This window comes from Cygnus atratus, chromosome 13 (genome assembly GCF_013377495.2).
Source record: "Cygnus atratus isolate AKBS03 ecotype Queensland, Australia chromosome 13, CAtr_DNAZoo_HiC_assembly, whole genome shotgun sequence".
NCBI lineage: Eukaryota > Metazoa > Chordata > Aves > Anseriformes > Anatidae > Cygnus > Cygnus atratus.
Window position 1 is genome coordinate 10,984,955 of NC_066374.1, and position 25,149 is coordinate 11,010,103.

Sequence of the window (25,149 nt, forward strand, 5' to 3'; positions counted from 1 at the left end):
CAGCCCCCCTTGGCTCAAGGAGCTCTTTCCAGCCTTGCAAGGGTGGCTTGGGCTCGGTCCTTTGGGTACCCTCTAAGCTGTTCCTGGTCCTGCAGGCTGAGGGGGAGCTGGGCTCTGCTGGTGCCCCCAGGCCTCTGCTGAGGTGTCACAGGACTTCGTCACCTCCACCTGGCCCCTGGGGCCACCACACAGGCTGCTGTGCCTGCTTACAGAGGTGGAGGCAGATCTGCCAGCTAAGTTTTGGCTGGTGTCCCTAGCTGGGGACAAACGTGGGACTGTTGTACCCGTCCCCGTGTGGCACCGATCCGGCCGTGCCTGCACCCACGCCCCACACCAAGGGCTGCAAATAACGCCGTTTGCGGGGCTGCCACCGCTTTCGCCCTGCAAGCAGCAGAACGGCCAGGGCTGGAGGCGCGAGGTTGGTGTTGCTGTGCTGCGGCAGGGCGCTGTGGGGTTTTCTGTGGGGTGAGGGCAGTGGCAGGCAGCTCAGCGCACGCTGGGGCGGCTGTGCCCCCTGCAGCACCCCGATGTCCCTGTCCGGGGTGTACCAACCCCACACCCGCACTGCTGGGGCTGCCTTATGGCCATCCCCACGTGCCGGGGTGTCAGCAGCTGTTCGGCACTCCATCAGGGCTAGTGGTTTCCTTCAGGGCGGCCAGGGGGCTGCTGCTCCCCCAGTACCGGCCAGTTGTCATCATCGCCCCTGCTGGGGAGAGGCCCCCAGGCCCCTCATGCAAGCTGCTCCTGCCCGTCACAGAGCTTCTCAGCCCCCTCCACAAAGCAGGTGGTGGATGGGTCACAGACGGGTCAGGAACCGGCCCCGGGAGCGCCAGGCAGCGGGTTCAGCGCCTTCGTGTTGCTTCGGCACCCCCTGCTCTGCTGAACCGAGCAAGCTCACCCACATCCCCACCGAAATCACCACGGGGAGGTACCGGCTGCCTTGCCCAAACCCCGTACCTTCACCTGTAAGGACAAGGAAAAGTCCGTGCTGCAACCCAGCACCCAAAATGTCCCCGCTGTCAGGAGAGGGTTAGCCTGTAACGGGAGAACCATTACAGAGCAGGCCTTCACAGCAACCCTGTCCCTCCCTCCCTCCCTCCCTGGGCCTTCCCTGTTCGCCCCGGCACGTATCGGCACAGGGCTGCCAGCGGCGTGGGAGGCTGGGATGCCTGCCAGGCTGAGGTCCCCCCAAAACACCGTGGCTTTGGCAGCACGGGCACAGACGATGCCATTGCACCTTCCTCGAAGGGCCAGGTGCCGGGGGGGCCATGTACGTCCTGGAAATATCCGTGTTGCTCCCGCTGGGCCGTCCCGCTGCTCCTGGGGCGGTTTCCTCCCATGGCTTTATCGGGCAGCGAGCTGTGGCCGGCGCTGCAGAGGAGGGAGGAGGCGGCTGAGTCACCGGCAGGAGGAATCCGGGCCCTGCAAGACAAATACCTGGTGATCAGCAGCACGGGGAGAATTCGGATCAGGGCTTGTGGCCGGGATGGGCACCGGATCCCCTCCACTGTCCCGTCCCCTCTGACTCAGCCGGGAGAGGATTTGGCCCCACGGGTTTGCACGGAGGGGATAGTCGCGGGTGTTGCCACCACGCTGAGCTAAGGCAGCCCCCTGCCCCCCCGCCCCGGCTTCCCACCCGTGCAGCTTCTGCAGCTCCCCTGCGCGCACGAGCTGTGAGGGAACACCTGCACCGAGGGGTGGTTGGGAGGCCACGCGGGCGTGCCCAGGGCGTGCACGGTGCAGGTGCGTGCGGGCGTGCAGGAGGAGAGCCGCGGGGACGCGGCGGTAACGGGGCGGCGAGAGCAGCAGGCGAGGCAGCGGCCGCGGTGGCTAGCGGCGCCGGGCGCCGCGCTCAGCACGCACCCACAGCTTCCCCAGGAGCCCAGAAGTCACCGCCGCTCTCGAAATGACGCCCGGGAGGCCAGCTTTACGAACGGGAGCTTACTCAGCCCGGCGAGCACGGGCTTAGCCCGGGATAACAACGAGCCGGGCGCGCCCCGAGCTTCCCGCCCTGCCGGACAGGGCCCGGCCCGCCACGGCCCGGCCTCGAGGAGGCTCGGCAGGCCCGGCCGAAGCGGGGGGCCGCGTGCCGGGGCCATCCGCGCCCCGTGGCCGTCGTCCCTGCTGCGGGCCGCGGGCGGGGGCCGCTTTCCGCGCGCCTTCGCTCCCCGTTGCGGGGCGCGGGCCGGCGGACGCGAGCCGGGGGCTGCCAGCCGCCAGCCCCGGGGGGCGGCCGGGACGGGCCCCGAGCTTCGGCCCCCGCCGCGTTGGGCGGGCTCCCGGGGAAGGCGGCCCCGGGCTGAGCAGGGGCAGCCGGCGGGGAGCTTGCTTCTCCCCCCCCCCCCCGGTGCTTTATTACGAAGGATTACGGCGTGAGAAGCGGGCCTGTCCCCGCCCGGCCCCGCACCCTGAGTTCCTGCTGCCCGCAGGCGGCAGCTGCAGCGGGGCGCCCCGAGGACGGGGGCCGCGACCCGGGGCAGGGTGGAGGTGCCCCCTCAGGGACCGCTCCGGGTGCCCGGTGCTGGGCGAGGGGGCGGCGCCGGGCCTCCCCCCCCCCCCGCTCCGCGGGGCTCCCCCTCAGCCCCCCGAGGGAACGGCCCCGCCCGCCGGCAGGGCGCCTGCGCCGCGCATGCGCGGGGTGGGGCCGGCACCTGCCCCCCGGCGGCGGCGGCGGCACCGGGACGGGGCCAGGCCGGTAAGGGCGGGGGGGCCGGCATGGGGGGGGGGGGCAGCGGGCCCGGGCCCGGCCCCCCTCTGCCCGCCGCTCCGAGCCGGGAGGGGAAGGGCAGGGCAGGGCAGGGCAGGAGGCCGCGGGGCCCCATCCGCTGCCCGGTCCGGTCAGCCGGGGCCCGGCGGCGGTTCTCGGGCATCGCGGGCCTGGGGGAGGCAGGGCGAGGGGTCGGGGGGCCCGGCGGGGCCCGCCTGTCCCGGTGCCGGTCGCGTCCCGCTGGGGCTTCTCGGCCGGCCCAGGCCCGCCCGGTTCGCCCGGCTGCGAGCTGGGGAAGTGAGAGCGGAGAGCCCGCGGTGGGGCCGCCCGCCTGGTGCGGGGACTGAGCAGAAGTTTGTGATTTGGGCTCTGCGGCTGAGAGAGCTGCGAAAAGAGGAACCCAGCTGAGCAGGGCCCCCGCCACTAACGCAGTTCTGCCTTGAAGGGGCAGGAGAGCCGAGCTGAGCAGCACCGGGTGCTCCTGCGCCGGCCCGAGGCGGGTCTGGGTCGCTGGGCAGCGCTGCGCGGCCGTGCCCCTCCAGGAGCGCCGCGGCAGGGGGGAGCAGGCACGCTCCCTTCTCCTTCCCGACCGGGCACGCTCCGTTCTTCCATACCAGGCTCCCGGCAGCTGGCCCGCTCCCTGGGCTCGCGGATTCAGGTACGCGTTCCGTCTTCGGATCGGGTTCCAGAGTGCGTGGGTAGGCAGGCCAGGCTGTCGGCTTCTTCCAAATCAAGGTGAGACACAGGTTGTGCGCGCGTGCCAGAGCCGCTTCCTTTTATTCTGTCTTACTTGGGGGTTAGCATCCACGATGTACTTACTGATCCTGCCCCAGTCAGAAACGATCAGCGTTCCGTTTTACCGATGGCAAGGGGAACTGTGTCCTCAGCGCCTGGCTGTTTTACTCCAGTTATCAGCGCCGTGCTTTCAGCGTCCTAGAACTCATCTGTTGTTTGTCCAGCCCGGGTCAGCGTTACAGACTCAAAGGCGGTGCGCTGAGCCCAGCTGTGGCAACCTCACTGACGGATGTTTGTTTCTTTTTAGCGGCTGTTATGCTGGAGGAAGGCATTCCCTGGAGAGTCCCGGAGACAGAAGTGCTGTATTTGTAGAGCAGGTACAGTACAGACAGCCGCAAAACAAACCTCTTCTTCTGTGTCGGGCGTTTACCTTCGCTCGTAGAATGCCCCTGGGAGGGGGAGGACTGGTCGGCGCTTGGCCTCTTTCCTGCGGCTGCTGACTAAGGAGGCTGTGGTGCTGGGCTTGTTGCAATGTGAACTTGCACCTGTGCCCTAGCAAAGCGGACTGCGAACAGCATTGCCGAGAAGGAGCAGCAGAGAAGCCGGGTCTCTGTGCCCAGGAAACCTCTTCCGAGCTGTAGAGCTCATGCACAGAAAACAAGCGCAGCTCCACTTCTAAGGTGAGTCAGCGTTCTCGGGGTGATTAAGAACTGGTTTGCTGGATGACTTATATTGATGTTAGGCCTGGACATCACTTACATCCTTCCAGTCAGATGGGAGAAATGATTTAGCTAGGGATTGTACGGTACGAAAGGAAGGCCTGGTGGTGATCCCTGGTGGTATTTTGCTGTTTCTGCGCTAGCCTGAGGACACAGACAAGAAGAGATGTTTAACGGGTGATGGTGTGTTTGGCAAAACTAGATAAGCTTTCAGGTACACAAAGTTTTCTTCAAATGTAGTGGAATTAATACGTAACTAACGCTCAACAGCTGTTCTCACCTTGCTCTTAGTGTGGAGACCTGCTGCTTCCATTTCAGACCTGATGGAAGAATTGTGTGCCGGAAAACTTGCCTAATTGCCAGCTCTACCGGGTGTTCTAGTAAGAGATTTTTCTCCTGTTTACAAAATTTGTTCAGAAATGGGGATGGCAGTTCCATATTCTGTTCTTTCCTGTGCACCTGCATCAAAATCCAAAAGTTGGAGTTTCACTCTGTACTTTCCCTGAAATAATGTAGAGATCGGACAATAGCAGAAGGCTGCTGTTGTAGTACTCTTCTTGAAATCTAGGGTGGACTTGCGGTTATTTCCTAAACCTCTTGGAAATCCCAGCATAATGGTGAGGAGCACCAATGTTGCGTTCTTTATTCCAGTGTGCACCAGTCTCAGCGCTGCTGCTTAATTTCTGACGGGGACCAGAACAACTGGGAGAGATTCCTGGGGTGCGGATTTACTTCTTTCAGCTCTGCTAAGTGCATGTGGAGTCCAAGTCAGTCTTTCACTACAAGAGACAGGACCTCTAGGTCCTCAGCTTAGTGACTTCCTGCAGAATTTGTGGTTCAAATAGCTGTCTTGCACTGTTTCTGAACTCTGTAGATTGCCTTGGTCGGGTGGCGCTCCGTCCTGCTGCAATGAGTGGGAAGTCCTTGCTCTTAAAGGTCATTCTGCTTGGGGATGGTGGAGTTGGGAAAAGCTCCCTCATGAACCGGTACGTCACCAACAAGTTTGACTCGCAGGCTTTCCACACGATTGGTGTGGAGTTCTTAAACCGGGACCTGGAGGTGGATGGGCGTTTTGTGACCCTCCAGATTTGGGACACTGCGGGACAGGAGAGATTCAAGAGCCTGCGAACCCCCTTTTACAGGGGAGCCGACTGCTGCCTGCTGACCTTCAGCGTGGACGACCGGCAGAGCTTTGAGAACCTCAGTAACTGGCAGAAGGAGTTCGTCTATTACGCTGACGTGAAGGACCCCGAACACTTCCCCTTCGTGGTTCTGGGCAACAAGATCGACAAACTTGAAAGACAGGTGAGCACGGAGGAGGCGCAGGCCTGGTGCATGGAGAACGGTAACTACCCCTACCTGGAGACCAGTGCCAAGGATGACACCAACGTGGCGGTGGCCTTCGAGGAGGCCGTGCGGCAGGTGCTGGCGGTGGAGGAGCAGCTAGAGCACTGCATGCTGGGCCACACCATTGACCTGCACTCCAGCTCCAAGTCGGGGTCCTCCTGCTGTTAAGAGAGGCTGCCGCTTCGGGAGCGTCGCTTGGGCCGGCGGCTGGATCGGAATAAGTGCGGGCAGCTCTGGGGCACTCTGAGGCGGGCGGCCACAAGGACGATAGGTGGTTTGCTCACTGGGCAGTTTGCAGCCTTACCGCCTGAATTCTGGCTGGAGTTCCCGGGCGCAAAGGATGTGTCTACGGGAGGGAGCTGTCAGAGAGCATGCGAATGTAGTCCTGCTTCCATCTCTGCCTGTTTTAGCAGGTTTAAAGGACTGGGTTAAACTAAAGACAGTGAATTTTGATCTGTACCGAGAACTGCCTGCAGAACAAAGCCGAGGGCGCTCCAGACACTCTTTGAAGTGTTTTAGCCCTGAACTCAAAAAATACTAGACCCACTAAACTCATGACCTTACTGCCAAAGGAAAGTCTGCTCAGCGTACTGAGTGAAACCTCTTGGGGAGGCTGTAGCCCACACAACTGTGAGAATGCCAGGTACTAGAGTGGTGAGAGGTGTGTATCTGTTCCTTGGGATCAAGGCATTCTGTCCTGAGACTGAATTGTACTAAGAATTGTGAGAACTCTGTTACGAAACAACGTACAAAGGACAGAAGAAACCGAATGCTGCAGCATCACTTCTTCGTAGCTGCCTGTTTCTGGTCTGTTTTTCCCCACCTTTAACTTTGTCTTGTGTGGGTGTTGTTTTGTGGAGAGACTGGCTGCTGCTTGTTTAATATATGTTTCCTTGTCTCTTCTGGAGGCTCAACACCAGATCTTGCTCCTCATATCTTGAATAGCCCTGGATGAAAAATACCGATGTGGATACTCTCCAGGTCATGTCAAAGGGTTTAGAGTTACTCGGGAGTTCAGGAGACCTGGAGCATGAGTCGTCAGCTGGTTTCTGCCAGAAGTGACCGCTGCGTCCAGACGATGTGCTCTGGCAGACTGGATGGAAGGTGTGGGGGATGTCTCCTCAGAGTGCAGCTGGCCGGCTCATGCGTGGTCAGCTGTTAAATCCGCTCGTTCTGTGCGTGGGGCCGGTGACCACCGTGCTTTGTTAGCTGGTGGGTCAGCATCTTCGGTTGCTTTAACATAGATGTTCCTATTTAGATGCTGCAACGGTATTACCTGTTCTGTCAGGGACAGTGCTGCTCAGCGCAGTGAGCTCACGCCATTGCCCTGGCCCTTGCTCCCTACAGGAGAATCAAATACATTTTGTCTGTAACTCAACTGACATACTACTGGTAGCGAATGTCTGCTCAGTTAATTGGCCCTTGTTAATGGCAGCTGTGTTCAGTCCACTGCAGAGAGGTCTGGGCTGATTCCACTTCTGGTCAAGGTGGCTGAAAAACATGGGGGGGCAGGAAGCCTTCTAGGAAAGGATGCCAGGCTTTGCTAATCCCAGCTCCTGCTCCCTGCTAGTGTTAGTCCCGAGCTATTTGTGTGTAGCAGAGAGGTCAGCGCTTGCTGGCTGCTGTCTTTGCCATTGTAACCTCATCTCCTGCAACTTCCCGTGCAAGTGTTTGTTCAGAACTATGACTTTGCCTGTAAGCACGTAGGAGCCTGTCACGGGAAGAGCTTTCCTGAGTGTGTATCCGCTAGCTGCTGAATGCAGTTCCCACTGTGATGAGCTACTGGATAGCAAATCGCGTAGCTCACGTAGAGCAGCCTCATATACTCTGCTTTAGAGCAGGAGAGTCTCCGCTCTCACACTGGCTGGTGGCAGCTAATCCCCGTCCCCTAGCAGTCTCTGAACTTGCAGGGTGTCTCCTCTGGGAACTCAGGGTGATCCTGCCCTTCTCACAGGGCAGCCACACGTGGAAGGGGCTGAAGCTTTAACACAAAGTGCTTTGGGGTCATCTGATTTCTAAACAGGGCTGAACGCTCACATTCACAGGAATGGATAGGGAGTGCTTGCAGCCTCTGGAAAATCAGGTCCCTTGAAGTGTAAGAGAAGGCTCTGCCTCTGTAGGTGCAACATATTTTTACAGGATTTTAAAATTAATATTACTATTTATTTAACAATGTCTGACCTCCACCTACCTTTAGATTTTTCTTCAGTTCAACACAGCTTAACATTTCCTTCAAGATCCCAAACTGTGACCTGTGGTTCTGCTCCGAACAGACACGTTCCACGGGAGCTCATTCCCACAGAGGCCATCTGGGCTCAGGCTCCTGTTTGCTGTCCAGCCTGGCACGGGGGCTGCAGAGGAAGCTCCCTGCGGGTGAAACTGCCTCTGTCCCAGCACGGATCTTGTGATCTCTGTGAGGACTGTACCTCTGGTGGGCGAGGGCAGGGACTGAGCAGCCTGTGGTGCAGGAGGAATACACGCACAGCACAGCGTGCTGTTTGCCGTGCCTCGGGGGCGTGTTGATGCTCCTGGCTGAAGCTCGAGAGCCTCATGGTTCACAGGCTGTGCAAACAGTGTGCGTTCCTTGGAGGGTGCTGCACGGCATCTTTTATTTCTAACAGATGTTGGATTGCCTTTTTAAAACAAAAATATTTTATTAGGCTTATGTGTTTTTAAAAATCCATTTAAAAGTATAGTATATTTAAATTGTTTAATTTATTCTAAATGATACGCACAATTTCCGAAGGAGCCACGATCTTGAACTCTTTGTTGCAAAGTTCAGTGCCAACAGCTGTCCCCTCCCTGTGTCCACTCATGCTGCTGCAGTTGTTGCTATCGCTACGGAACTGGAATTGTAAAACTGAGATTCTACCTTTATTTAAGCAAATAAAACATGGATGTACTCGAGTGAATTCAGAAAGCGTTGACTTTTTGGTTTATCAAAGTTCAAGCCAGTGACTAGTTCTCCTGAATGGGACGTGAAGCTGGGTCGGTTGTGGCAACTGGCTGAGAGATGTCACTAAATTTGAAACAAAGGTGTTGGTTATTCCTGAACAGTAGTTGAGTAAATATAACTTATTTACAAACTGAATCCACTGACCAGTTTTGTCTTTTCAAGAGCACATCAGAAGACACTTTCATAACAGAAATATTCCACACTGCTTCCGTCACTATATTTTAATTTTCGGCCTGGGCTCTCAGCAGCGAGCCGTGCTTTCCTTTGATTTCTTCCTGCAATCTTGGAATCGGTCCCTCATGCTCCAGGGGGCTGTAACCAGACATAGTTTCCATAGGATGCTGGGACAGAAATCAGCATATGGGGACCGTTCTCTTCCACCATCCTGCCAGGACGGTCACTTATTTTGGGAGGCTTTCTTTGTGTTTGCAGAGTCCTTGCCTGCTGTTTCTGTTGGCAGAACCTTTAGCTTGTTTTTTTCTCTCATGTCTGCTTGCTTATCTGTGCTTCCAGAGGCATTGATACGGTTTCAAGTCCTTGGAAATTCTGCTTTTAAATGTATGCTGGAGTATCTGAGGGCCTCCAGCCTCCTCCGCCGTTTCAAAATACAGCTGAGAAAAAGCCAACGTGACCTGGTGGCAGAGGGTCCCAGCCTCGGAGGAGTCACGGGGTTTGGTGAGGCAGCATCTAACGCCAGCGAGGATCTACCTAAAGCCCTCAGAATCACCAACTCACTTGATGTGCGGTATTTTTACAGAAGTGTGAGGCAGAGGCAGGGGTGATAGCGAGGCTTGTCCCCTCACAGGGATCTGGGCGTTGCAAGCAATAGCAGAGAGCTCCTCAGGGGGGTTCTTACAGCTGTACGGTTTATAGGAACGTGCTCTCTGGGTCCATGCTTTCTTGCCTGTGTCTGAGGATGGGTGAAAAGCTGTGGCGGCACTGATACAGTCTGCTTTGGGGTGAGGAGAGCCCCCCGCTCGGCTGAGAAGGGCTGCGGGGGGAGGCGACGGCACCGCTGACAGCGGCTGCCTGCACGCCTCAGGGAGCGTGGCGGCTGGGACAGAGATACCAGGGAAATGGTGGTTTCACTTCCAGGGCCGGGTCCTGTCCCCGAGCCCCGCTCTCGTCTTCACAGCCCGGCGCTGAGGCAGGCCCCGACCGGCTCCGGCCGCGCAGGGCCCCGGCAGCGGCCGCGGGGGGGAGCCGGAGGGCCGGGCACCGGGAGCGGCCCAGGGGATGGGGCTGGGGCCCTGCCCGGCCATCCCTGCCTCCTCCTCCCCCTGCGCAGCGCAGTGCCGGTGCCTTTAGTCTGGCTCGTCCCCTGCCCCGTGCCAGAGGGCTGCCCTGCTCAGCCTCCTTGGCTGGCAGCACCACAGGGGTGGAAGCCGCCGTGGTGCTGCGGGGGAGGTGCCCGTAAGGGAGCCTTGGGAGCGGCACCTTTCTGTGGTGCGGCTGTGTGGGAGCAACCTGCTGCCGTGCTTCAGCCGCTAGGCCTGGGGACGGTGCAGGCAGCTCCCTGTCAGAGCTCCCGCTGGGCCAGTTCATCACAAGACAGGATTTGGTCCCTGCCCTCCGCAGCCAGGGCCACAGGAGCCCTGAGGAGGCTACACACATCCTTCAGCCCTCGGGCCGCTCTCCTGGCCTCGCTGGCCACTTGCACACGCCGCCTCGCGCTGCCGTCCCCAAGCCTCACACCCCGCGCAAGGGGGGCACCGGTCCCTGTCCCTGCAAAGAGACGTGGTTTTGTTCCCCGGCCTGATCGCACACACACAGGGCCCTTTCAGCGTGGGGAGAGGAGGGTGCTGGCATCTGGGAACGCGGGGAACAAAGGGCCCCATTGATGCTGGCCGCAGCCCCGCGGGTTTCTGCGAGCCGGGGCAAGGCCAGGGTGCAAGCACGGCCTTGCGCGGAGCTGGGGGAGCAGCTAAACCTCCCCCGGCCTGCCGTGTGGGAAACCTTGGTGCTGCACGGAGCGGGCTGGAACTGGGGAAATGGGGGGAGAGTGAGGTTTGGGCTGGAGTTCCTCCCACCACAGGAGCCGTGCTGGGGTTTGACCCTAGGCTGGGAGCATCACTCCAGGGCCTCGCTCCCCGGAGGGCTCCAGAGCACTGCTCCTGGAGGGAATGACCTGAAACAGGCTGTTTTGCGGGGGAGTTCCAAGAAGAGCAGCATTTGAATCAGTTATTTTTGAAACCTGCTTCACAGGGTGGCATTTGTCCAAATGCAAGCAGGACTACTCCATCCCACCTCTCCACACCACGCCAGCCCCGCACAAACTGCTCATGGCCTGGCAGCAAATGTCCCGCCAGCTGTCCACAGAGCACAGGACCTGGATTTACAGGACCGTGAAATTGTCAGGTCTGCCCTTGTGCCCAGATGAGACCACCTTCTTTCAACCAGGGCTCGCTGCAAATGAGAACTGCTCATCTTGAGGGGCTCTGGACGTGCTTGTACCACGTGCATCATGTGCTGCAAGCTTCGTGTGCCTGAGCCGTGCTGATTTGTTTTGTGGTGACCATGCTACGGGTGCCGCATTAGGGGGCATGGCAGAGGCTGGCACCATGTAAGCAGGGCACTAAAGGGCAGCGGCACCTCACCAAATGTGAGCTTCCTGAAAACCCCAGCTTCCCTCTGGGTGTCTGGAGGAGAGAGAGTGGTGATAAGGGCTCCCCAGCTGGGAACAAAGGTACTGGAGTCAGGGTTGGGGTTATGGCCCCCCTGGACGAGGTGGGAAGGAGAAAGGGGCTGCGGGCCCACGTGTGGAGTGGACAACTGCTCCCCTTCCCTCCCTGGGGGATGGGGAAGACAGAGACCAGAGCAACAAACAGACGCAGACAGATATCTTGTTCAGAATGTTCTTAATTTTAATTTATTTTCTTTAATTTTTATAAAATACATCTTGTAAGATAAGTCTCTAAAAACTTGCTCCTTTTTATTGCTTGTTAACAAGTTGAAATTCTAGATCAGAAATGAAGGAAACACTTTCAGTTGATTAACGCTCTTTTTGTGTGTTTGTGTGTGTGCACGTGTGCGTGTGTGTGTGTTTGGGGTCTGGGGACAAGGGGGGGAAGGAGGGTCTGGTTATTTGTTGTTAAATCAATACGAAAGAAAAAATAAACAAACCAGCAAACCCCCAAGAGAGATGGCGTTGAAGTGAATTCCCAGATCTTGACTGGTTTCTCCCCACCCCGCGGCCCCAGCTGGCATCTCCCCCTCCCCAGCCCGTGTGCGTTGGTAGCCTGGCCAACCTATTTCAGCATCCAGCAGCAAGGATCCTTCGAACGCTCTGCTCAGCAGATCGGCCCCTTTATCCTTGCCCCTGCTGAAATCGGCACTTAGAAAAATATTAATAATACAGACACCAAAAAAAAAATATCCATGCAAGGTGGAGCTACGGTCTGCTACTGAAAGTAGTTTCTCCAATAAATAAACACGAAGCGTAGCGTTAACACGAGGTGGGGGAAGGACAAAACAAAATATCAGTTGTCGGGGAGGACTGGGAGCTGCTTTTTGGCAGGCAGGGATGGACCCACACCGCCTGGCCAGAGGGCTTCCCTCGGGCTGCTGCGGGAAAGGTCTTCTCCACCAGCTCCTCGCCCCGCTGCGCCCTGCCCTGGGGAAGCCAGCGGGGTCTGGTGTGCGGGGAACGGCCGTGTTTCAGCCCCCTGCCCACCGAGCTGCCGCCCTCCTGCCCTTCTTCATGGGTTTCGACTGGAAACGAGATGCCGCCAGTCCTTCCCGACGTGGCTAGACACAAGACGGCTGTCCTGACTTGCAGGAAAAAAAAGGATAAAGTGAGGGAAGAGGGAGGCAGGAGGAGGGGACGTTACGTTTGGCACAGATGAGAAACAAATCGAGATCTTTGCCGTAGCAAACGTTACAGAAGCAGACGTCACCCCGAGAGAAGAGCACCATTGTGAAGGAACGACCGAGTTTGGCGTGCGCAGCTGTTAGGCGACAAGGCACACGGAGACGAGCAGTCTGGAGGGGTGTCCTGTCCTACAAAAGGGACTGCTCTGGCCTTACGCTCTCAGGGCAGCCCCCCCCTCACATACCTGCCGCCTCCTGCTGCCCTGCCCCATGCTGGGGGCCCCGGCGGTGCTGGAGTGTAAAGCTCAGAGTCCCCTTTGTCCACAGGCACCAAACTCCTTCAGGCTTAATAGGGGCAGCTGGGTTAGGGGCACGGGCTTTATCAGCATCGGGGTCAGCGCTCTCTTCTCCGCAACGGGAAGATCCTTGCCCTAAACGCCCTTTGCCTTGGCTGCAGCAGGCACTTTGGGGTAAATTCATCTTTCTTTACTAAGGGAAAAAAAATTGTTCTCATCCTCCATCCATGAGAGGTGCCGGCAGTCAGCTCCAGGAGAGTCTCTAGCAATGGTACCGAGACTTGGCCAACTTCCTTTTCTCTCTAGCCTCTTTCTTGCTACTCTTAGAGCAATCTACAGGGATTTCTGCCTCCCAGGAGCACGAAGGCTTTTGCTCATCCCAGGGACACTGGAGTGAGTCCCTCCTCTTCTCTTGCTGGTTTTGAAGGGCTTGGCCCTAGAGCGAACCGGTTACCGATGATGAGCACAGAGAGAAAAGTGCACGAAGGGGTGTCCATTGGTGGGAAGCTCTCCTTCTTGGTCACGCTCAGCACGATGGATGCGAGGGAGGAAGAGGAGGGGAGTCAGCGGCGAAGGCAGAGTTAACGCAGGAGACCTGGTGTCGGGCGGCTGCAGTGTTAAAGCCTCGGGGTTAGAGAAAAGAAGGGCGTTTGGCTGGCTGGGCTCCACCTCGCAGCCTAGAACTTGGTGCCTCGGCCCATCAGCTTGAGGACGGCGAAGTTGTAGGTGGCGGCGATCATGAAGGTGAGCTGCGGGCAGGAGGAGAGTGAGCGAGGGGAAGGAGGAGAAGGTCGCTCCAGCCTGGGAGCCGGGGTGAGCCCGCTGCGCACCCCTGCGCCCAGCACCAGCACCCCTTCGTCCCAGCGCCCGGTCAGCGTGCTGGGGAAAGCCCCGTGGCCCTGCCGCACCGCTGGGACGCCACAGTGCCATTTGTGGTGCACAGAGAGGGGACAGTCGGGGAAGGCACAGGACTTGGTGCACGGCAGCAGGACCTCTCCCCGGTAGCCTCCTAAAGCCCCTCCAGGCCCCCTCCAGCAGCTGCCTCTCCTGCTACCTTCTTATCACCTGAGCTCGCCGTCTGCACTTATGTGCCGGAAAACGACACAAGCACGGGCTCTGTCACGTCCTTGCCCACCACCTCTGTCGTCCTCTGCCCCCAAATCCTCGCTGGGCGGAGGAGAATGGCCGGGCAGGGGGGGCACCGACTCACCAGTGAGACCAGCGTGGCAGCAGCCCCCACAAAGGCCGCGATGAAGAGGTGGAAAGTCATTTGGAACTGCAAGGGAAGACGGGGTGAGCTCCCAGGGTGTCACTTGCCAGCCGGGGAGGCGAGCCTAGAGGCTGCCACCATCCCCGTGCCACCTGCGGGTCCCCGCTCAGCCCCGCTGGGGCTTTGGAGGGCGGTGGGGAGGTGCTCACCTCGCTGGTCTTGCAGATGGAGAGCAGGTTGGAGCCGCACACCTTCCCAGGGAAAGCGTTCCAGGGCAGGACGCCTGGGGAGCCGCGGGGAGCGGGGTGAGCCGGGGCACAGACCCCCCAGACCCCCTCCGTCCCCTCTCCACTCTGGGTCCCTCTTGGCAGCCCCATTCCCTCGCAGTGCCAGCGGGAACGGTGCGGGGGGAGCACCGCAGCCCCCGAGCAGCAAGCCCAGCACTCACCGTACATCCTGGCGTCCGCACACAGGGTGCCAATGCTGGCGGAGGTCTTGCTGGGGTTGGCGATGGACTGGCAGGTGGTCCAGGTGTTAAAGTAGATGTAGACCGGCACCGCGGAGCAGGCGAAGACCAGGAGCCAGACGATGGTCAGGACGTAGGTAATGCCCACAAACTGCAAGGGGCAGGACAAGCCAAGGGCACGGCCGTGGTTACCCCGCGGCCTGGGATGGGGACAGGGGAGCGCGAGGGTCCCCAGGCAGGAGGGGGCGCGGGGCAGGCGAGGGACCGGGATGCTGCCAGTGCCTGGCTCTGCACCGCCCGCCGAGCCCGGCGCATCCCCGTGCACCCAGCAGAGCACCAGCCCGAGCCGGGCGCCCGGCCGGCTCTCGGGGACGGTCACACGCACGTGGGGGTGACCGGTGGCAGCGGGACAGCTGCCGCTTCCCGTGCCAAGGGGATCCCACAGCCACGTGCCAGCAGGACTCGGCCTCTGCGGGAGCGCAGCTGCACACCCCTGGGCTCGGCAGCGTGGCTCTCCTGCCCTCCCTCCGCGGTGCCACCCCGACCGTCCCCGAAGGGAACCGCAGCCGTCCCCCTCCGCTCCCCGAGGCCACAGGCTCCCCTTGCCATTTGCCAGCACTTTGTCACAGGTCCCTGGGCGCTGCGGACAGGACGGCCCTGGGGACGCCGGGCACGGGGGCTGGAGAGCCTCGGGCTGCCAGCACGCACCACCCTTGCAGGGATGCTCACGGCTCTCTCAGCCGATGCTGAAACACCAAGAAGTTTGTTTGCCGGCAAAAGCCACAGCCGTTTCAGCTGCTTTGGTCCCTGGGGGACGCTCCCAGCCTGAGGGAGGGCAGTCGGGCTGTGCTTCCCTTGGGGATGCCCCGAAACCCAGGCGGCCGCCGTCTCCTGCCCTTCGGCCATGCCGAGCGCGGCGAACCCGCTGTGGGCGCGCGAAGGGGTGCCGAACCCCGGTTAAGATCACCTTGTCAGGATGTCCTAGCCACTTTCCCAAACACTGACACACCCGCTGCAAAGAGTGAGCTCGCTGGGGGCCTCGCGCTCCCCTCCCTTTCGGGCCCCCGGTTACCGTTGCGCTGAGGCCCTTGCCGCAGATGGTGGTCTTGTAGTCCCCGAAGATTTGCCGCACGGCACCGGTGGTGTAGAAGCCTTCGGCCAGCAGCAGGGCTCCGTAGAGGAAGAAGAAGGAGGCCGTGCCGTAGATGACGTACTGAAAAGCGTGGATGCTGCCGGGGAGAGGAGCGGGCAGGGATGTTCAGGCAGTGCTGGGGTGCCCGACCCCAGGCGGGGCAGCCTGCCCACCGCGACTTACCCTACCCATGCACCCCGTGCAGGCCCCGGGGGCGAAGCCACTGTCCCCAAGGGGGAGGCAGTGAAAGGGGTGAGCTGGGGCAGAGCCGTGCCGAGGGGGGCTGCAGAGCACCGCCAGCCCCGCCCTGCCCTCCATACCTACCCGGTGCGGCCGTCCTGCACGTGCCGTGGCACCTAGCGAGGTCAGATAAGAACAGGAGTGAAAAGGAAACAAGCGGCCGCCGGGCCCTGCCGTGCAGCCACGGCACTGGTGTGAGGCTGCCCCGGGGCAAACACAGCCTGGGGTCTCCAGCAGTGGCACCAACCGCAACCCCGGAGGGTGACAGCAGCGACCGGGTGGCAGCGGAGCCCCGGCCACCTCCTCCCGGCACGGAGCACGACAGAGACGCGAGGAGCCCCGCGATGCGGCAGGCAGGGTACTTACACGTCGATGAGATACTCATAGTCCTGGTAGTTTTTGGAGAAGTAGGTCTCGATGAGCTGCTCGGTGCCCGTCAGGGCTTCGTGCCCGCAGCCACAAAACAGCGCTACCCCGAAGAAGCACAGGCCGGTGGCCACCAGCGAGGCGAAGGGTGCCCCGATGAGGCATCTTGCGCAGCACTCCAACAGACCTGCCGGGAGGAGAGGGGCGGTCGGGACGGGCAGAGCTCAGCGCCCGCGGGGCCCCAGCTCGGGAGCAGGCGGGAGGAGGACGGCAGGTTTGGGGATGATAAAGGGAAAAAGCAGAAATGCCGTGTTGTGGTGCTGGAGAGGCAAACCCAGCAGCTGTCCGGGGAGCTCTCCAGGCACCTGGGGACAAGGTGTGACAGCGGCACGGGGCACTGAGGACACGGGGCAGCCCTGCCTGCAGCAGGCAGCGGGGTGCACGGGGAGGCGAGACGGCCGGGCGGTGCGAGGCGATGCAGCGTGATGCCAGCGGGAGCGGTGAACAAGCTGCTAATGGGCTCCCTGCTGCCCGCAGAGCCCGGCCGTGGGCAGCGGCGGCCCGAAATACCGGGGCTTTGCTTTTGCCAGCACAGACGGAGGGGAATGGCACACCGAGCTCGGGCTGCAGCCCAGCTGCACGGGCAGGCGTGCTTACGGAGAGGAGCCGTGCTGGTTCCCGAACGTCAGCGCTTGTGTAATGGCTGTAAGCCCTCCGGGACGGCTCTTTGGCAGGAGGGCACGGGCACCTGCGTGTGGGCAGGGGGAGCGGGGGCAAGGGCTGGCGTGCGGCTCGTACAGCCCCAGCGCTTGGGTTTCAGCAGTGGGGCCGTGGGCACTGGCACGGTGGGGCCGTGGCGCGCAGGATTGATAGCCGGGGCTGGGTTTGGAGGTGCAGAGAGCGGGCAGGCTCAGGGCAGGTTTGTACCCCCCCCACACCCTGGGCAGGCACAGCAGGCTGTGCCTTGAATGCCAAAAAGGCGCTCGGGTCCCTGCCCCCCCCGCCCGGCACCGCTGGAAGCGTTCCCAAACCCACGCTCCCCCCACAGACCCCGCAGCACCTCTCCCTTCCCTCGAGGACAAGGGAGCCTTGGGGGCCCGGCCAGCGATGCCCTCCCCTCCCCGCAGAGCAAGGTCGCGCGGTGGCACCGCGGACAATGGGGAATTGTCCCGGCGCGGCCCCCCCTGCGGCCACCCCGGGCCGAGAGCAAACAGGGAACAAAGGCAGCGCTGTGGGGGCGCTGGGACCCCCCCCGCCTGTTTGCCTTGGACGGGGCAGGCGTGGGCACGGCAGGACCAAGGTGGGGGGGGGGGGTCCCACTGTGTCACCCCCGGCTCTTCCCACAGTGATGCTCCCTGAATTTCGTCGGATCCGTGGGGACGGCTGTGCGCACCGCAGCGGGGTGCTGCCACAAACCAACTCTTTTCTTTTTTTTTTTTTTTTCCTTTTTCCTTTTTTTTTTTTTTTTTTCCAGCCTAAATGCCAGCCAGGGAACATCGAGGCAGGTGCCCGGGGCTGGGGCTGGGGCTGGCGAGCGGCCCCGTGGACGCGGCAGGGCCTGGCAGGGCTCTCCCCGCCACAGCCCCGGCCCCGCGGGCTTCGGGAAGCTGCTGCCGCGATGGGAAAGCGCAGGGAGGGGAAGGGAGGAGAGAAAGAGCCCTTGTGCGGCACAATCCCGGGCCTTGTGCCTTGGCTCAGCCGCTGCGGGGCCGGACAGGACCCACGGGGATACGCCGTAATTACTGGCTCTTGTGTCGATGGGGGAACCAACGCGCCGGGGTGCCCCCGCCACCCCAAGGCTGCGGGCACACAAGCGGCACGAGTTGTGGCAGGGCTCAGCCCGGGCGGGAGCTCTCCAGCCCTCCTGGGGCTGCAGGGGTGGTGGGACGTGTCCCGGGAGGCAGAACGGGGCCAGAAATCGGCGTGGGGGAGCAAAATGCCGTCCCCGCCACCCGGAGGCTTCCTCCCCGCAGGCTGCCGGCCGCGGGGACCTGAGTGCCCAGGGCCTGCTGGTGCCGGGGGAAGGTTTTATGGTCCCCTTCTGCTCCAGGGCCGTGCCACCGGCGCCGTGTCAGGCAGCTGTCCCCGTGTGCAGCCCCCCCCGTCCCCCATACTCACCCATGGCGCCGGACTCGGTCCGCTCCCCGTGCGCTCAGCTGCCTCGGCTCTGTCTGCGGCTGGGACGAGCCCTCGCCTCTCCTGGCAGTCCCTCGCCCTGTATTGTCCCCTCTGGGTGCCTGTCCCGCTCTCCAGCAAAGAAAAGGGCTCTCTGCGTGACAGCCACCCCCCTTAAAGGGACAAGCCCCCGTCCCTCCCCGCCCCGGCCCCCCCAGCAGCACCCCTTGGCTGCCAGCCCCTCGGTGCTGCGTGGGCAGAGCAGCGACACGCAGGGCTGGGGGTGGGGGGGGAAGGCTTTGCAATAGGAAAAGAGCGGCTTGGGGGTGCGGGGGGGTCATGGGTGGCCCCTCTGCGGTGGCTCTGGGGACCCCCAGGCCCACCTGGGCTGTGTTTGCTTCTGGCTGTGCCCCGCAGCAATGAGGGAGGCCGGATCGGTGGGGTGATGTCCCTCTGCCTCCGCCCGGCCCCCCCAGCCCAGGCACCTGCTTCCAGCCTTGGGTGCTCCGGGTGTTTTCTCTATTTTGATGGGAATCGTGCTGGCAGGGGCAATGTCCCCTGTGTGGGACGGGGGACAGGGCTCCAGCAGGCACGGTCCCCAGGCAGGGGCCTGCAGAGGGGTCCCCAAGTGATGCGGGTGGACCCAGGGATCCAGATGGGGCCAGCTCCCCCGGGGGTCCCCAGCTCTCCCAGGTGCCCCCAGCTCCCCCGGGTGCCCCCATCTCCCTCGGGACCCCAGCTTCCCTGGGTGCTGTGGCTTTGGAGCCGGCACAGGGCTGGGGAAGCCTGCAGAGGGCAACAGGTCCCTGCCCGGCGGGCGCGGGGCGGACAAAGCCCCGCTGTGTCCCTCAATGCCCCGCGTTGTGCCAGGCGGCGAGGTGGCAGGGCCTGGCCGTCCCCAGGGATGGGGACACTGGTGGGGGGGGGGGTCCCCGCACTGCGGGAGGCTCCTCTGCCGCCGCTGTGAGCAGCATCCTCGGGCAAGGCCCCAGGGTAATGCAAAGGGACCCGGCCTCTGCACCCCTGGTGTCATCGGGACTGTGCCGAGGGATGGGGGACGTGGTGGCGCCATGCCAGGGGCCACGGGGACGGCTGTGGTTCTCTCAGGTTATCTGCAGGAAGAAAACGCTTCTAAAAATCATCTCCTTACGCTGAAGCTCACCTCCCTGCAAAGGATTGCGTTGCCTGCAGGCAGGCACCAAAGGGAAAAACAATGTTGGGGGGGGGAAAAAATAAAAACCCGTCTTTTTTCCTTCTGTAGGAATTCAAGCTCTCGTGCTTTGTGAGCACCCCGGGGGGAAGCAGCAGCTTCATGCCGTCGGGGAGGATGCGAGCAATGAAGGGGGCTGTGATTTCCGCACAAAGCGCCTCAGAACCCTGGGTAATTGGTAGCTGCTTGTTAGCGAGCTCTTCCCCGTGTGCCCCCACCCCGGGGCCGCGCAGCCTGCCCGTGCTGCGCCTGATGCTCCAGCGCTCCTCGCCCAGCAAACCCCCCCGGCTGGCTTTATTTCACCCATCCCTGTGCGCTCCACCTAAAGCCTGTCAGACCTTCTCCTTGTGCACGCTCGGCGCATCCCTGCGGCCCAGCACCTCCCTGGACGGGGCCCCGAGGACGGCGTGCTGCTGCTCGGAGCCTGCCGGTGCTGATCCAGGTCTCCTCCCTGGCTCCCTCCCTGCCTGAGAAAACGCTGCTGCTGGGCAGGCAGGGAAGGGGGGACGCTGCCCTGTTGGCCAGCCGGGAGACGGCCACGCCAGGCTGGTAAAAATAAACACGCTTATAAATCAACCTGGATTGCGCTGCGATTTGTTCTGGCCCTGGTTTGGTAGCCAGCTGTCTTAAACCGTCTCCCAAGGGGCGAGCAGCGGGTTAGCTGCCTGGGTCCGTGAACACAGCCCTGGCACGAGCCCCCGGGAGGAGGATCCCCCACCGAGCAGCCTGCTCGGGGGACGCCGGTCCAACATCTCCAGCGCTAACGGCCTCGATACACCCGAAAGGAGCCAGCGACAGCGCGTGCAGCGCCTTATCCATTATACATAGGGCAGCGGGAGAAACACCGGTGTGTGTTGTCACATCGGAGAGCCTTGCTGCTATTTTTAGGTGGCTGCTTCCCCGGCCAGGCAGAATTTCTCGCTCTCTGCTGCTGGTTTCAACCACCCGTCCTCACCCGCCTCGCCGCCTCGCTTCACCCATCGCAGGGTGGGAACCCCCTGGGCTGGGCAGCCCAAAACGGGACCTGGAGCTGCCCGCGGCAGCCAGGGATGCCCAGGGATTTTCTCGCCGTGCCAAATCCCCCTGTCCAAGCAGAGAGGAGCAGCATCCATCCGTCCAGCTGCCTCCTCCCGGCGGTGCCAAGGACGGCGCCTGGAGCTGGCCCCGCTCTCCCGGACTGGCTGCGCTCGCCGTGCTATTTGTATTCCTGGGTTGCCGCGAGGCTGCAAAGTGTGCTAATAAAAATTAAATTGAAAAAAAAAAAAAAAAGAAGCTGGCTGAACCCATCAGAGGACGGGGAGGCAAGCTGAAGGACGGACGGACAGGACGGTGTCATGGGATGACGGAGGAAGGGCAGGGCTGGGCCGGAGAGGAGCTGGGCACAATCCTCGCCAGGAGTGAGCGATGGGCACAAGGCTCAGGCCTGGGGCAAGGTCCCAGCCCTGGGCTGCAGGGATCAGCAGCAGCAGGACCCTGCACCCTACCCTGCCCTCTCTGCTCCTTCCTTCCCCACTCAGGTTTCTAACTCCCCACTCGGGGCCAGGTGTGGGTGTTCCTGCCTGCTGCGGCGTTCCCAGGTCCGTGATGGCTTTGGTGAGGAGCTGGTGCTTGTTCCCCTGGCTGGCTTTCCAGCAGATTTGCCTTTCACGTCTCCTGACTTTCTCCTTGACTCTGCTTCACGAAGGAGGGCAAACAGCCGCCCGGCGCTGACGCTCCCCAGGCTGCTCATTACTCTCTCGCTCTGCCCTCCGCAGGGTCGTCTTCCTGAGCGGTGCTCATTTACCTGTCAGCAAACCCGGGGAGCCAAAGACAGACACGGTTCTGCCTCCGCGGAGCTGACGGTGCCTGGGCAGAGCAGAGGCAGCCCCGGCTGGCCCTGCCGGCAGCTCTGGGCACCACGTCCCCGTGCAGGGACACCAAAGGCAGCACCGGGGCCGGGCGCAGCCCTGGGCACCCCTCTGTGCCAGCAGCTGCACCGAGACCATCGCCATCACTCCCTGGGGACAGCAAGGTGACAAGACGTGGGCACAGAGAAGAGCTGCCTTTGCCGGGACGCCAGCAGAGCAAGAAGAAGCAGAGGGCAGGCCAGGGACACAAATCGGGGGTCCCCACGCTCCCCGTGCCCCAGGGCAGCAGCCCAGCGGTGGCACCCAGCACGCCGTCTCCCCCCAGCCCACGCCGTGACGCCGCTCGGCTCCGCAGGACACCGGTGCCGCCGTGGCAGCCCCGATCCCCCGGGACACAGCCGCTGCCCGAGCCGCTGCTGTTTGCCTCTGTGCAGCAGCAGGAGGCTTTGCCGTCTAATTAAACAAATCCTTCATCTCCTCGGCGGCAGCCGTGCCAGGCAGGGGAGCAGCAGGGGGGGCGCGGGGCGGCGGGGCTGAGTTCTCCTTCCTTCGCTCCCCGCCTGATGCCGCAGACGTGTAACGCTTCGCCTTCCAAACCCATCCCTCCGGGGGGGGCTCTAGCAAATAAAAATAACCCCTCGCAGTTCGGCCGAGCCGGGCAGCCTGTGGTTAACGCCATGCAGCGCCGCAGCACGCTCCGCTCCCGCTGCTCTCCTGCTGCTCTCGTGCTCGGGGACCGCTGGGGCCGAGGGCAGGAGCGATGCGGAGGCGAGGAAAGAACCGGAGCTCGTGGGATGCTCATCGCCATGGCAACTGCGGCTGGGATGCACGGGGCCGGGCACCCCAAAACGGGGAGGTGACCGGGGACCACGGTGCCTCCACCCCATCCCTGTACAACAGCACAGCACCCGGCGCTGGCCAAGGCATCGATTTTCCGCAGCTGCTCCTTCACAGGCTCAGAAGCCATGGGGGACTGGGGATGAGGGAGGCACGGGGCAGAGGCTGGGGAGTCTTGCGGTGTGAAAATCCAGCAGATTTTCTCCTACGTGGTTGGAAATGCTGCAGGTGGTGGGAGCGGCGGGGCCCTCGCCAGCCAGGGCCGTTGCTGGGAATATCCTGGCCGGGAGGCAGCCCTGCCCACGGGCATGCCCCAGCCACAGCAGCCTCCCCTTAACTTCCCCAGCAATTCGGGGACAAGGCAGGCAGCAACAGGGTGACCCATGGGCGAGGAGAAGAGACACAAAAATGAGCAAGGGCCAGGTCACCCTGGGGTGGTGAGGAGCCTGCTGAGGGTTTTGGCACTTGTGCCAGGCTTTGCTCCTGGACCCGGGAGCCTCGTTTGACACTTATCTAAATTAAATCTCCCCTTTCAGCGTGCCCGGCTCGCCAAGGCGACGGGATCATCTGGTGAGGTCGATCCGGCCTTCCCTCTGTTTGCATCTCCCTCCTCAGCTGCTCCATCCGCAGACACGATCCCCAGCCTGGTGGAGGTGGAAGATGGAAGTCGGATGGAGACCCAGCCATTCTTCCCGTTGCCCCAAGCAGGCTCCTGGCGGTGCCCATCCAAAATGCCCCATCCCCATGCTCTCCCCCAGAGAGGCGTTTTGGGAGCACAGCCCGGCGAGAGGTGCCAGGTCCCCGTGGAGCAGGAGCTGCTCGGTGAGCGGGAGCCCAGCCCCATGCCCTTGGCGGGTCCGGCGGCGCGGAGCATCCCTCTGCAGCCGCCGCCTGCAGCGCCCGCCCCGCGCCGTACCAGCAGCAGGGGTATTTTTAGCTTGGACAAGCGCCACAGAGCTGGAGAGCGACGTTAGCTGGAGTTCGGACCGACGTCCCGGTTCACCTTGCAATCTCCTCTGTGGCCGCCCTGCCCGGCTGGGCGAGGCGCAGCGTCCCGGTGGCACCGCCGGGCTGCCCGTCAGCCCCTGCCCCCTGCCTCCTGAGCAGATCCCCGTGCCCCCGCGCCCGGGTGAGCGTGAATCGTGTCAGACTTTCCCCAAAAACCGAAAGGGTTTGGCTCCAGGCATGCGTCCCGCTGGAAGTGTCTCTTCTGGCTGTTTCAAAGTCAGGCTGTTGGGCTTAAATTCCTGAAAGCAGGACTCGTTTTGAACTACCACATGGCATTTTCCCCTAGAAAAACAGGGACATGGCAGAAATGGCCAAATTTTGACTTTTTTCGAGCCACATAACCAGCCCCAGGGCCCCGTGTTTAGCAGCACCGGGGGAGAAGCCCTGTGCCTCAGCCAGGAAAGCGCTCCCGGCCCATGGTACAGCCTCTGTGGGACACGTGGGGACCGGTGCGGCTCCGGGAAGCTGGACGAAGACAGAAGCCCCCAGCTGGGCACACGCTGGCCGCCGGGGCAAGCAGCGGGCTGCCAGCCACGCACGGGCACGCTCGGGAAGGTATTTTCTGCAGCAGCGATCTCACACCCGATTAGACGCCTCCAAACGTCTGCGCAGTGGGCAGCTGCCCGTGTCCAGCCCACGGACATCTTCGCTTCTGCAGTAAATTTCCAGTCCTACGGCAGCAGGGAGGGAGAAGTCCGGAGCTGGCTCTGGGCACTCGGGTGCTCATCTCTCACACCTGGGGACTCCCCAAGGTGCCCACGTGCTCCTGCAGCAGCCGAGAAGGGACTTTGGGGAGAATCCTCCCTCTTGGAGCCCCTCAAGCAGCAGGGGAACTGCAGCAGGTTGTGTCAAGCCCACCACAGAGCTGTGTCCCCCGAAGCTCCTGCCCCCCACGCTTCAGGCACCCCAGGGATTATTTGGGGCCGTGTTCCCAGAGCAAATCACCTCCTTTGCCCGCTGCCTCCCTCCCTCTTCCCCATGGCACTCGTGGCACAAAATTGATCTTGGAGGCAATTGTTCATCCCAAGATCGAGCTTAAGAGCCTGTCAACCTTTTCTGTGAAAAAATAATTTAAAAAAAAAAGATGTTTTCAAGGAGTTTAATCACTCAGCCACTTAAAATTGTGTTGGCTGGGAAGACAGTACAACATTTATCAGACAGGATTAAATACAGAGATGTGGCAATCCGGGGCCGAGCAGCAGCGAGGGGTCGGGGTCCAGGCGGTGTGCGTTGGCAGAGCCCTCCTGGAGGCTCTGGACCCAGGCACATTTGCTGCGGGCAGGAGTCCGGCCCCAGGGGAACAGTTTGGCGTGGGCTCAGAGACAGGGGAGGAGAAGGAATCAAAAATAAATAAAAAAAACAACCATGTTTTCCTCCCTGCCTTAGCAGCCCCAACCTCTGCTGCCTGCGTCTCTGCCATCAGCAGAGCCTGACACCGTCCCCAGCAGCGTGACGGGGACGGGGACGGGGCAGGGACGGGGCATCCCCGGGGAGCGCCGTGCTGGCAGCCCCGGCTCTGCACCAGGCTGGCGGCGAGGTCCCTGCACCCTGCCTCCGGGGCTGGCTGTGCCCGGCGTCTTCGCTGCTGGCAGGAAAACCACCTCGTGCTCCTCTTTGGGGAATGAGGGACACAGATATGCAGCGCGGGCGCCTCAGTTTCCCCACGGGGGGAGAGGCTGGGGCTGCCCCCCTCCTGCAGCCGGTGTCAGCTCGGGTTAGCTGGGACAGCCTCTGGAAGAGGAGCTGTCGTGCAGCGTGCGCTTGCTCGGCGCCCCGGGCTCCGGATCCTGATTGCGCCTCCCAGCACCGCGGCCCCGCAAACATTAATGGCAACGGTAATCGGAGGAGACTGCTCCCAGCTCCCGGGGCTGCTGGCGAGCAGGCGGGAGGGCTGCTGCACGCCGCCTCGCAGCTACGTGCCCCCCGCCGTGGGCTGCAGCCCCCTGCCCTCGCCCCTTCGCTGCAGAATCCCCCCCCAGACCCTGCCGCGCACGGCGAGCCTCGGTCACGTTTCCTCGCTACAGCACGCGCAGCGGGGAGCGCCCGAAAGCCTGCGGCAGCTTTCTGAGAAGCCAACGCAGAGCCCAGCAACGCGCTGCCGAAATGCAGGGCCCCCCTCTCGCCCTGGGGCAATCGGGCCTGGGGGAG

The 25,149-nt window shown here is 62.1% G+C and overlaps 2 protein-coding genes across 13 annotated transcripts; one reads left to right on the plus strand and one right to left on the minus strand.

Moving 5' to 3' along the window:
• The first annotated feature begins 1,727 nt into the window (after nt 1–1,727).
• Nucleotides 1,728–8,415, plus strand: RAB9B (RAB9B, member RAS oncogene family). 12 transcript variants are annotated; one of them, XM_035541768.2, is made up of 7 exons: nt 2,621–2,695; nt 3,325–3,442; nt 3,750–3,819; nt 3,999–4,122; nt 4,453–4,541; nt 4,813–4,928; nt 5,036–8,415. In XM_035541768.2, the coding sequence occupies exons 6-7, from the start codon at nt 4,916–4,918 to the stop codon at nt 5,674–5,676; spliced, it is 654 nt and encodes a 217-aa protein (XP_035397661.1). In that variant the 5' UTR covers nt 2,621–2,695; nt 3,325–3,442; nt 3,750–3,819; nt 3,999–4,122; nt 4,453–4,541; nt 4,813–4,915; the 3' UTR covers nt 5,677–8,415. The 12 variants fall into 12 exon arrangements, with proteins under 12 accessions (XP_050569361.1, XP_035397661.1, XP_035397659.1 ...); XM_035541766.2 differs by having other exon boundaries at nt 3,750–4,122; XM_035541774.2 differs by having other exon boundaries at nt 3,750–4,122; nt 4,813–4,881.
• Nucleotides 8,416–13,247: 4,832 nt separating this feature from the next.
• Nucleotides 13,248–18,106, minus strand: PLP1 (proteolipid protein 1). The gene is made up of 7 exons (XM_035541623.1): nt 18,103–18,106; nt 15,985–16,171; nt 15,319–15,475; nt 14,229–14,397; nt 13,990–14,063; nt 13,781–13,846; nt 13,248–13,319 (listed from the first exon to the last, which is right to left on the minus strand). The coding sequence occupies exons 1-7, from the start codon at nt 18,104–18,106 to the stop codon at nt 13,248–13,250; spliced, it is 729 nt and encodes a 242-aa protein (XP_035397516.1).
• Between the last annotated feature and the right edge of the window lie 7,043 nt (nt 18,107–25,149).